Below are 12,647 nucleotides of genomic sequence, written 5' to 3' on the forward strand. Positions count from 1 at the left end.
CGAAAACCATCCCAGTGTGGAAATGAAAGTGAACGTTTATTGGGAGGAATAGACATTTTATGATCCGCCACTGACAGAAACAGGAGAATGATTTATTCCTCCGGCCCGCCGGCGTCTCCTGTGGGGAAACGTTACAGAACATTGAGGTTATAGAGGATGTAAAACAAACCCATCTAGTATCATCATCTAAACCCTATAAAAGCACACAAACACGACGCCACGGTACCGTTAAACTCCTCTTGTGCGGTGTGCCGCTTCCTCACGTTCCCGTCCGTTCACATGGAACAGCTGGATGGAGAACAACACTTTAAAAGTTTTAAAATGCTGGTTCTGATAGAAAGGTGTCAGAATTAGGGTTGCAAAGGGGCGGAAAGTTTCCATGGGAACTTAACCTGGGGAATTTTGGAAATATTCCAATTTGGAAACTTAACAGGAATTTAAGGGAATTTATGAGATTTTATGGGAATTAATTGGAAATTTGGGGAAATGTATATAAAATGTATCATATACAAACATAAATATAAACATTTTGTTTGGTCATAACATGAAATAACAGTTATTTCTTTTTCACATTCAGTTTTTATTGCAGCAATTATGTGTTATTTATTTCAGTGTCACATGATCCTTCTGAAATCATTCCAAAATGCTGATTTGATACTCAGTTATGATCAATGTTGGAAACATTGTGCTGTTTAATATTTTTTTTTAGCACCTGTAATACTTTTTTCATGATTCATTGCTGAATAAAAAGTTAAAAAGAACAGAATTTATTCAAAATAGAAATTTTCTCTAATCATTTTAATCAATTTTACACACAATTGCTGAATAAAAGTATTCATTTCTTTCAAAAAAAGAAAGTAAAAAATTACTGACCCCACAATTTTGAACGGTAGTGTATATTGTTACAAAATATTTATATTTTAAATGCTGTTCTTGTGGCATGAAAAAGTATGTGAACTACTTGCAGAATCTGTGAAAATGTGTATAATTTTAATAAAATAAGTGAGATCATACAAAATGCATGTTATTTTTTGTTTAGTACTGTCCTGAGTAAGATATTTTACATAAAAGATGTTTGCATTTAGTTCAAAACAATAGCTGAATTTATTAAAATAACCCCATTCATAAGTATGTGAAGCATTGATTCTCAATACTGTGTGTGGTTACCTGATGATCCACGACTGTTTTTGTGTTTTGTGATGGTTGTTCATGAGTCTCTTGTTTGTCCTGAGCAGTTAAACTGAGCTCTGTTCTTCAGAAAAATCCTCCAGCTCCTGCAGATTCATCAGTTTTCCAGCATTTTCTGCATATTTGAACCCTTTCCAGCAGTGACTGAATGATTTTGAGATTCATCTTTTCACACTGAGGACAACTGAGGAATTCAAACTCAATTATTAAAAAAGGTTCAAACATTCACTGATGCTCCAGAAGGAAACACGATGCATTAATAGTTGGGGGGTGAAAACTTTTGAATTCAAATATCAAGGTAAATTGTACTTAATTTTTCTTCCGGGAAACATGCAAGTATCTTCTGTTGCTTCCGAAGGGCAGTACTAAATGAAAAACAATGATATTTAAACAAAATAAGAAAAATTGTGACATCTTCATCCTGTGCAAAAGTTTTCACACCCCGACTCTTACTGCATCGTGTTTCCTTCTGGAGCATCAGTGAATGTTTGAACCTTTTTTAATAGTTGTGTTTGAGTCCCTCAGTTGTCCTCAGTGTGAAAAGATGGATCTCAAAATCATACAGTCACTGCTGGAAAGGGTTCAAATATGCAAAAATGCTTGAAAACTGAAGAATCTGCAGGAGCTGGAGGGTTTTTCTGAAGAACAGAGCTCAGTTTAACTGCTCAGGACAAACAAGAGACTCATGAACAACCATCACAAAACACAAAAACAGTCATGGATCATCAGGTAACCACACACAGTATTGAGAATCAATGGTTCACATACTTATGAATGGGGTTATTTTAATCAATTCAGCTATTGTTTTGTCTTGTGAACTAAATGCAAACATCTTTTATGTAAAATATCTTACTCAGGACAGTACTAAACAAAAAATAACATGCATTTTGTATGATCTCACTTTTATTAAAATTATTCATATTTTCACAATTATGCAAGTGGTTCACATACTTTTTCTTGCCACTGTATTCATCAAAGAATCCTGAAAAAAAAGTATCACAGGTTATAAAATAATATTAAGTAGTTTCCAACATTGATAATTGAGTATCAAATCATCATATTAGAATGATTTCTGAAGGATCATGTGACACTGAAGACTGGAGTAATGATGCTGAAAATTCAGCTTTGATCACAGAAATACATTATATTTTAATGTATATTAAAAAAGAAAACCATTATTTTATATAGTAGTTATATTTCAAAATATTACTGTTTTTTTCTGTATATTTGATCAAATGTGTATATTATGCACTAGGGGAATGCACAGTGCATGCAGGGGGTGTGGCCTCAATATCCCTGCAGTCAGTCATGTGCTGTGTGAATGTGATTGAACAATGTGCACGGTAAAAATTCAACTGAAATTGCATTAAATCTGGTTGTTTTAACCAAAATTATGCTGTAAGATGTTTTTTTTTTTTTTTTTTTCAACTACATTGAGTTATGGTCTAACCTGCTATTTTGCTAATTCCCATATATTCCCATGGAAAGTTTCCAGCTTTGAGAATTCCTGAAATTTCACAACCCTACACAGTGCATCTCAGTTTGTTCATCCCTTTGTTTCCTGTGCGCTTCTCATATTCAACAGCTGTAATTCAACATATTTACATGATTAAGTTTAATAAATAACAATACTTGAAGTAACCCTTCCAGCTCTGCACACCACAAATCTTTGAAGAATTGAGTTTTAATGTCACATTGAGTGAAAAATGTCACTTCCGTGACCCGTGATGGTCAGTGACCTCAGCAGTTGTTCAGACAGGATGGACACATATTACAGGGTGAGACCCGTTCTGTGAAAATAACCTGTTCTCCCGCAGGTCCTTCAATGGATTCTGCAGATGTTTCTCCTCAGGAAGATGAGAAGAATTGAGTGTGTTATGAAGCTCAGAGAGATATTGTAGATAACACACATGGTGAAGTCTAGATAGATAAGTAACATTTATTTGAAAAAGAGAAAAGAAATAAATAATAAAACATGTATTTATAAACATTTCAGTCTTTATTGCAAAGTTAAGGATCAGGCTAAAGCTTTAAAACATAAAATCTTATTTTGACTGCAAGGCACCAAAAAATAATGACTTTTTATTGCAGTTAAGGTGAATGGGTGGCTCACGGTAAGCTGCCATCAGCATTGATTGAGTCTTACACACTTTTCTAGCAACTCTGGCTACAGAAGACATTTTAAAACATTTTATTTCAAGGTCAATGTGGCATAAAGTGTGCTTCGTGTAATGGTTTAACAGTTATTTAGTCATGTAAAAGACAATAACAAGAAAAAAAAATACAAAAAACAAATTCTTTCAGACCAAAATTTAGAGTTTGGGTCACAATAATTGTTTATGAGGCTGTATTACCACCTTGTGGACAACTTCTGGAACTGCAGGAACTGAGCTTCAGTGCTGTTGGTAAATAAAAAGACCATGTTAACTAAAGTTTATTTATCAGGCAATCTATGAAGAACATTTGAACTTTATTATTCTTTTCATAGAAACAGAGCAGCTGCAACAATGGAGAATATGAGGAAAATAATGTATTTTATGAACATGCAAGCGTTAAAGTTATTCTAATAGAGCCCGAATCTAAATAATAATAATAATAATAAGGCCCAGATGTAATTTTTCACATTTTCTGCACTAATTCTGGTTGAAATAAAAAAAAAAAAATGCAAATTTTATATTTTAAAACAAACACAAATGTAAGCGATCAAATCAAAATATCAGTTCAACATCATTCATATTGATGATTACTGGACACAAATCATTTACTGACTTTACTTTTACCTTTCTATCCAGTCAAGTCAAGGAGCAGGAAATGATTGGCACTATGGATGATTGGAAGATTTCAAACACTTCTTGTATTTGACAGGACCTGTAGACACAAACAATATTCTTTTAATTTAATAAAAGACGCTCTAATTGTGTAGTAGAGTCTGGCTGGTGCTCTAAAACATGTTTGGTCGAGGTTAAGATTAAGTGGTGAGATCCTGCACATGTTCACCTTTACAAGTCCAGGATTATCCCTATTCCCTAGAAAGCATTAAGAGCTTGAGTTAATATATATATATGTGTGTGTGTGTGTGTGTGTGTGTGTGTGCACAGTCATTTTAACTGAAATTCAGAGATCTCCTGTAACATTTGGAGGATGACATCAAGCAACACTGACTTGAAGCCGAAGATATTAAAGTGCGAGAACTACTTTAACAATTTTGGTAGTCACAGAAGTCCATTTTGGCTGTACAGTAGAAAAATTAAGCGCTTGTTTACATCATTCACTTCCTTAAAGGAAAATCAGCTCGAATTTTCTAACCCCTCTGAAGATCCATCCTCTCCCATAATGCACCAGGATTCCTCTGTGACCTTCTTTTCCAGGAGAAATCCTTCATTAAATGCCCATGTGACATCGTTCATGGTTCAGCTGCAGGTCAGTTGGCCGATTTTCTCGGATATAGGTGGAAGTGTTCCTTAACAACATAAAACATGAGTCCAAGTTACTGTAACATCAGTGATGTTGTTCAGTTTGAATATTTTATTAAAAATAAATATGAAATTGCATACAGTACCGGTTAAAAGTTTAAGATTTGTTTTAAAAAGACTCTTTTGCTCATCAAGGCTGCATTTATTTTATCACTAATACAGTAAAAACAGTGATATTATTACAATTTAAAAGAACTGCTTTCTTTTTTAATATATTTTAAAATGCATTTTATTCCTGTGATCAAACTGCTGAATAAAAGTATGAATTTCTTTTGAGAAAATCTTGCTTCAAACAGCAAAAACTGTTTTCAACATTGATAATAATCATAAATGTTTCTTGAGCATCAAATCATCATATCAGAATGATTTCTGAAGGATCATGTGACACTGAAGACTGGAGTAATGATGCTGAAAATTCAGCTTTGATCACTGGAATAAATTACACTATACTATATATTCACATAGAAATTTACTTTAAGCTGTAATATTTAAAATAAGAGACTTCTTTAAAGAAAAATTGGCTTAATGTTTGGAGAAACTTTTGACCTGTAGTGTGTGTGTGTGGGAACTGTATATATTTATACAACAGTTCTCGAATCTGATTGGCTGAGAGCCGTGTGATATTCTCCCAGTGTCAGCACTTGTACTGTTTAACCATTTGGCAACCGAGCAAATCCACTATATAGTTATCAGTTCTACTGTTGTTGTGTCATGAAATGTATTTTTAAGAGTTTTAGGTGAGAATGTAGTTGTTTAGACCTGAAATACGCGACTCATATGTAAACATAGCACCTATTTTACTATTTGTTTTGATGCTTTCGCAGATGCGAGCTCGTTCAGAGAAGTGCTTCATCTTAGCCAGTCCTTCGGGAAATTATCTTATCTATCTAGTCTATTACTTCTTCCAGAGCGAAACGATTTGGGTTAAAGGGAAAATTAAGTTTCATAACTTTATATTTAGACTATATTTAAATTAAATCCTGTACTAGAGCGCTGCTTTTGTATGTTTGACTGAATTGTTTGTTTGTATTTTTATTTCATTGTGTTTATTGTTTGCTTATGTTTTTTTAATGGCTATTGTTGTTAATTGACAATATAATAATAATAATAATAATAATATGCCATATTTAGTATTGAGAAAGGGTCTGTCAATAGTATCAGTGAAAGTTACATTATTACACCAGTAGATGGAGGCAGAGAGTGAGTCAGAATGAAGAAGTTGTTTTAGCGCTGTGGGAAATCCCCTTAACCTTTAAAAGGACAAAGATATCGCTTTCCTCAGCAGACATTCAAACTGATTTTTTTTTTTAATGGATATAATATTATGGATGTCGACCTGAAGAATTAATGCTATATCAGATGCAGGTAATGCACTCGTTTAGTCGATCTCTCTCTCAAAATACCATAATAATCTACATAATACAATAAGCTTCAATGAACGTTCCTTCATTACTAGTTGTGAAGTGACGTTTAGAATTAGTAACGGATCTTGGGCTCAACTGTTAAGCTGTCAACTTGAGATTTTAATCCATGGTGGAAGGAAGTAGTTCCACACAAAAGAGAGTTTTAAAGGGTTTTTTGTTGTTTCTTATTTATTTACACACTCGTGCGTCAAAATGTTGTATAAATGCAATATCACACTCGGTAGCCGTGCTGATATACAGCCATATTGCACTGCTACTCGTGTGATATTGCTCACATACAGGTGCTGGTCATATAATTAGAATATCGTGAAAAAGTTCATTTTTTTATTGTAAATTATTTTTAAAAATGAAACTTTCATATATTCTAGATTCCCTACATGTAAACTAAAACATTTCAAAAGTTTTTTTTTTTTTTTTTTTTTTTTAAATTTTGATGATTAGAGCGTACAGCTAATGGAAGTCCAAAATCCAGTATCTCAAAATATTAGAATATTTCCTAAGATCAATCAAAAAATGGATTTTCAAAACAGAAAAGTTCAAGTTCTTTAAAGTATGTTCATTTGTACACTCAATACTTGGTCGGCAGCACATATTACAGCAAATGACTTGCTCCTAGCACAAATTACAGCATCAGTGAAGTGTGGCATGGAAGTGATCAGCCTGTGGCACTGCTGAGGCACTATTGAGCCTTCAGATCATCTGTATATTGTTGGATCGACTGTTTCTCATCTTTCTCTTGAAAATATCCTGTCGATTCAGGGGTCAGGCATGTTGGCTGGCCAATAAAGCACAGTAATATCATGGTCAGCAAACCACTTGGAAGTGTTTCTGCACTGTGGGCAGGTGCTAAAGTCCTGCTGGAAAAGGAAATCAGCATCTCCATAAAGCTTGTCAGCAGATGGAAGCATAAAGTGCTCCAAAATCTCCTGGAAGATGGCTGCATTGACTTTGCACTTGATAAAACACAATGGACCAACACCAGCAGACGTCACGGCCCCCCAAACCATTACTTCCCACTAGACTTCAAGCAGCTTGGATTCTGTGCCTCTCCAGTCTTCCTTCAGACTCTGGGACCATGATTTCAACATGAAATGGAAAATTTACTTTTATCTGAAAAGAGGACTTTCGACCATTGATCACTGTCCAGATCTTTTTCTCCTTAGCCCAGGTAAGATGTTTCTGTTTCAGAAGTGGCTTGGTAGTCCTTTTCCTGAAGATGTCTGAGTGTGGTGGCTCTTGATGCGCTGACTCCGGCTTCATTCGACTCATTGTGAAGCTCTCCCAAGTGTTTAAATCGGCTTTACTTGACATTATTCTGTGGTCATCCCTGTTGCTTGTGCATCTTTGCCTACCCAATTTCTTCCTTCTAGACAACTTTGCATTTAATATGCTTTGATACATCACTCTGTAAACAGCCACCCCATTCAGTAATGACCTTCTGTGACTTACTCTCTTTGTGGAGGGTGTCAATGATTGTCTCCTGGACCATTGCCATGTCAGCAGTCTTCCCCATTAGAGATACCCGGAATTATACTGTAGGGATAGTCATTTAATGAAACTCAAATGTAAATATTCTAATATTTTGAGAGACTGGATTTTGGACTTTCATTAGCTGTACGCTCTAATCAACAAATAAAAAAAATAAAATAAATAAATAAATAAAAAAAAACTTTTGAAATGTTTTACTTTACATGTAGGGAATTTACATGTAGTTTCATTTTTTTAAATAATTTACAATTTAAAAAAAAAAGAACTTTTTCACGATATTCTAATCATATGACCAGCACCTGTATATTAAAAAATACTTATCAGTGTTGTGCATTACTACCTCGAGCAGGACGGCAGAGAAGCAGCTGCACATCTGAAGGAGAATTCCTCAATAACTGCAGCACTTGCTGTAGGGTCAGAGTTCAAAATCAGTTTAATAGTGAATATGGTCTCTTTGTTTGCCCAGAAAGGAATATTTGGACCATAATTATCAAATCTTGGCCCTCACATGGTTTACATCTTATTAATATTCCTATTATGGCTGGAATGGTTAAAGAGAAGCTCCCTGGTCACCTGATAGGACAAGCCCTTCAGTGGCTGTCCGTTAATCGACAGAATGACGTCTCCCTCTTGAATCTTGCCACTCTCCTCTGCAGGCTGACCTGGGAACAGCGTTCTGATTCGCACAATAGAGCCACAGTCCAGGGAAGTGTCCAGCTCTGAGATGAAGAAGCTGAAGCCCAGACCATTCAGTCTCTTCTTAAGGGTCACCTCCTGAATGTTATCTGGGGACAGAATTAGGCACATTTAAGCCAGCCTTGTGGAGGTTTTGTCACATTACCTGGGTGTGTAATCCTGAAGCACAGTGGACAGGGTGTCTGTGTGTTGAAATATAAGACATTTCTCACAGACTTCTCAATGATTTTAAGTCTGCATGCAACAGTCTTTCCTATTGTGACGTATATCTGAGTGAAATGCTTCTCAAACAAGAACAAATGTAAGGCGGGGCTTGATTTTGTCTGTGGGGAATTGATTGGATGGTTGTGGTTTGCTATTGGTGGATCTCATGTGAGTGACAGGTTGCCCCGCCCAAAGATTTTTACATGCATCTTTTCCATCATTACCATCCGACACGAAGCTGTAGTCTCTGGGCTTGACGCCGAAGGGTCTCGTCATGGTGATGGCAGGGCAGCTGTTCCTCATATGTGTCTCTACAAGACTCGGTCTGCGGATGGTGAGTGTGTCCCGTAACTCCGGGTTTATAGGGTCTCGCGGCAGCACAGTGCCTCCGTCCCGCTCCAGCACCAGACTCACCACCTGCCGTACAGCCACAGAAAACCATCATCACTAATATCAGTTCAGTTGAAGTGTACTGACCACAGCGAACGGGCTCCAAAAAGCATCCCTATGATTTGTGTGCAACATCCCAAGCTTTCTGAAGCCATGCGATAGCTTTTATTCGGTGAAAATCTTTAGATCTTGTCGTGTTGTGGACAAGAAACATGTCAGACTACACATTGCTACCGACCATTCATCACTTGCCAGCTTTAATCAAGAAGGCAGGACTATCGACTGACAGAAGGTGCCGTGAGTGCAAGCAAACAATGGCTAGCAGCGTGTTTAGCTCCGTTTTGTCGTCAGAAAAGCCCAAAAGTGGTATTTTTATTTACCCTTTTTCACTCTATCACAGTAGTCACTAGAGGAAACATCATAAATGCAGGATTATTGTTGCTTTGATATTTCCTGCATTGTAAAATTCCACCTAGCAGGACCAATATCATCTCTCTTTTGTTTCGGCAAGTTTGAAAGCATGTAGGAAGGTGCTGTGCTCCTATTGGCTAGTGTCACACGTGACGGAACTCGTCGTGGACGACCGAAAAATAAAATTAAACATGCTAGTCTTTGTCGTGAAGCGTCGCAGACGTGGCATCGTTTTTTGTTCACTGACACATGACACGAGGTGAAACGATCGAATCTTGCGTTCTGACGCCCATTGTTGTTTACGAATACCCACAACACTCTACGTCAAGCAGATCGTGGCAAAATCAGGCTAAAATAGCATTAAAAACACTAACAGTCCAAGAATAGCTTACCGTTTAAGAGCCATGTTTGCATGCCTTGCTGACAGCACCAAACTTCCCCCGTACATGATTTTAAAACCTAACAGTACCCAGAATTCAAAACTACAATAACATTTTCAAATAAAAGTATTTTCTTTATAAAATACAAGATTTGGTCTTCAAAAGGTATTTTTTCCAGAAGGGGGGTTGCCTTATCAGGGTCGTATATTCGGAACAATACATTATTCATAGACTATATGAAAAAACTGCATTATTATTCTTCAAAATGTCTCTTAGAATGGTTTTAAATGTTTATGTTTGATAGTTTCATGTTTTGTATATTATTTAATAAATCAAACCATTTTGGCTCATATAGAATGATATAGTGAGAATATGGAGCTTACCCTTGAGGAGGAAAAACAGCTCCGTTTTATTGAGAGGAATAAAAATATGCAGTTTGTGCAAATGCTGATATTTATATGGCCAAAAATTTAGATGAAATTCTGATGCTTGTAATGTAAATCAATGAGATCTTCATAACAGACTACTTACATAAAATGCATATAAATATCAGTCGTCACTCTATATGTCAATAATGTCTTAGATATTTAAATGCTTAGTTTTATGATTAAAGCTCTGTAGTTTTAAAACATAGAATGCAATGCTTTCCTCAAAAGCCTGATGGATCATATTTAAGATTCACATTTGAACATGATTTTTCTAAAAATTTGAGAAATATATATATATATATATATATATATATATATGGATAATCAAGTAAACCAAAGTTGCTTTAGTCCAGTAAATGTTCATCTTGCAATATTAACAATATCAAAGTTATTCTTAGTTTTCTTTTTTAAAAAATCAGTAAAGATTTCACAAGACAAATGAAAAAAGTAAACTAAAAAAGAACTTTTATTTGCTAAAAAGTCTAAACTTTCAATCGGACGACTGAAGGACTGTAGCAGAATGTGTGCGACAGGTTTACCAGCAAAATTTTGATAATTTAGAGGCCTTACAAATTTACGTACCAAATATGATACAGTAGGCTTTAAAGGGTTCATTTCTGATTTTAACAAGTTCAGTACGCATTAACTGGATTCCTAGAAGGAAGCAGTGATTACAGCTGAGCTAATTACATAAAGACAGACTGGTGTAGTTGCCATGAGAGAGAGCGCTTACCTCGCCTGTTCTTGCCAAACATTCAGCCGCCTGCTGATCTGTGAATCCCTGCAGTCTGGTGCCGTCCACTTCCAACAGCCTGTCTCCTGACACACACACACATACTATCATCATCCCCTAGCCGTCACAAGTGACTCAACCAAACCGACGCATTCTTGCCACCATTTACTGAACTAAAGAGAAAAGATGAGTGCAGTAAATCTAAGTACAGATCCATGATAGTAAGAACAGTAAAATGCACCTGTCTGGATTCGTCCATCTTGTTCGGCCACTCCACCGGGCACCAGACTCTTGATGTAAATACCTCCGTAACGGAGACCTGTATTCACTCCTCCCTGTATATTCAGACATCAACACACATAGTAATACAACATTTTAACCCGTTTCTTCTTTTGACCTCCCAAGGACATGAGCACAGAATAATGGATTCAGTGTTGGATTTTGTGTCTGATAGTTCTGTCTTCTAAACTCTGTGACATTGAGTACAAATGCCTCTCAAGCTACTTAACCCCATTTAGACATTAGCCATGGCCTGTGCTTCCCCTTTCCACACGTTTATATCCATAGTCATGTGACCACTCTTCCTCTCTGCCCTTTGGCATCTGATTGTGTTTGACCTTCTGTGATACTACTGACCCTGTGGAAGCCAATTAATGGAGCAGCAAATGCACAACAGCGAACTCAAAGTTTCACCTGTCTAAATAATATTGGCGGTTTGCTTCCCTTACAAAAAGAAGTTTGCCATTATAGCTTATTTAAAAAAAAAAAGAAAGTATACATTCTGAGAGTATGCACATACAAGTATACTACTAGTGCATTGATACTAATATACTTTCTACATAAAGTATACTTGGAAAATATACTTGAACGTAATTAACATACTTTTTAACGTACTTTTACACAAAACCGATGCACTAAAAACAAGTTTTACATGTACAGACGACAACGCTATCAAAACAATCTCTGTTCACACAGATCCACGAAAATGTTTTAAACCACTGTATTATGCATGCCAGGCCAGTAGTTGGCGATGTCACTTTGTAAAGGAACACTAGACACCTATAGACTGAACACACAATGTGCATGATGTCACCGTTTCCACAAATTTGCGTGTTTGTTGTTTACAAGGAACAATAATGGTATTGTTTTCAAACACTTGCACTTTCAAACCCGTTTCCAAAAGTTTACGTTTTCACAGCACAAAAACGCCATTGTTGTGTAAATAAACAGACAAAGCGCATAAAAAGTTTTCAATTTTTAGTTGAAAGCGTTGTCGTTCAAACAGCCCCTTAAAGTACACTTCACTAAACAAATGACAACAGCAACCAATGACAAGTTGGAACTAATGAACCAATGAAAAGACCGATAATAAGTTGGGACAGTAAACCAGTGAGAACATGACAATGGAACCGACACATAACTAAAAGGACCAAAAGAAAAGATCACATGAGGGGCAAGAGAAATCATATGACCAACGAGGAAACAAGACTATGACAAATATCGAAAAATAAAAGACGAGAAAGCATAAACATAACCAAAATCTAAAATAGACATTACATATCCCCCCTCTATGGGTGGCTCCCGACAGCCAAACACAACACCAAAACAAAACTAACAAAAAGTCAAAGAGGGTGGTGGAGCCAATTGCACCTCAAAATGAGACCAAATCTAACCCACACTCATTTTGGGGGGTCCCCGGTAAAAATTGCATTCAATTTTTGGGTTGCTTCAACCCGTGGACATGAAAAACAACCCGCGGCAACAGTGTTAAAGGTGCAATATGTAAGAATTTTGCAGTAAAATATCCAAAAACCACTAGGCCAGTGTAATAT

General features: G+C 36.2%; 1 protein-coding gene across 1 annotated transcript in view; it reads right to left on the minus strand.

The window, feature by feature from the left end:
- Window positions 1-3,559: 3,559 nt before the first annotated feature.
- frmpd2 (FERM and PDZ domain containing 2) overlaps window positions 3,560-12,647 on the minus strand; it is a 31,620-nt gene continuing 22,532 nt past the window's right edge. Inside the window, exons 22-29 of the mRNA XM_067369950.1 lie at window positions 11,057-11,150; window positions 10,816-10,901; window positions 8,698-8,890; window positions 8,147-8,358; window positions 7,914-7,980; window positions 4,495-4,648; window positions 3,969-4,056; window positions 3,560-3,587 (exon numbers count right to left, since the gene is read on the minus strand). Of these exons, the coding sequence (XP_067226051.1) occupies window positions 4,599-4,648; window positions 7,914-7,980; window positions 8,147-8,358; window positions 8,698-8,890; window positions 10,816-10,901; window positions 11,057-11,150 (702 nt within the window). The 3' untranslated portion in view covers window positions 3,560-3,587; window positions 3,969-4,056; window positions 4,495-4,598. The remainder of the gene's footprint in view (window positions 3,588-3,968; window positions 4,057-4,494; window positions 4,649-7,913; window positions 7,981-8,146; window positions 8,359-8,697; window positions 8,891-10,815; window positions 10,902-11,056; window positions 11,151-12,647) is intronic.

This window comes from Chanodichthys erythropterus, chromosome 19 (genome assembly GCF_024489055.1).
Source record: "Chanodichthys erythropterus isolate Z2021 chromosome 19, ASM2448905v1, whole genome shotgun sequence".
NCBI classification, from domain to species: Eukaryota; Metazoa; Chordata; class Actinopteri; order Cypriniformes; family Xenocyprididae; genus Chanodichthys; species Chanodichthys erythropterus.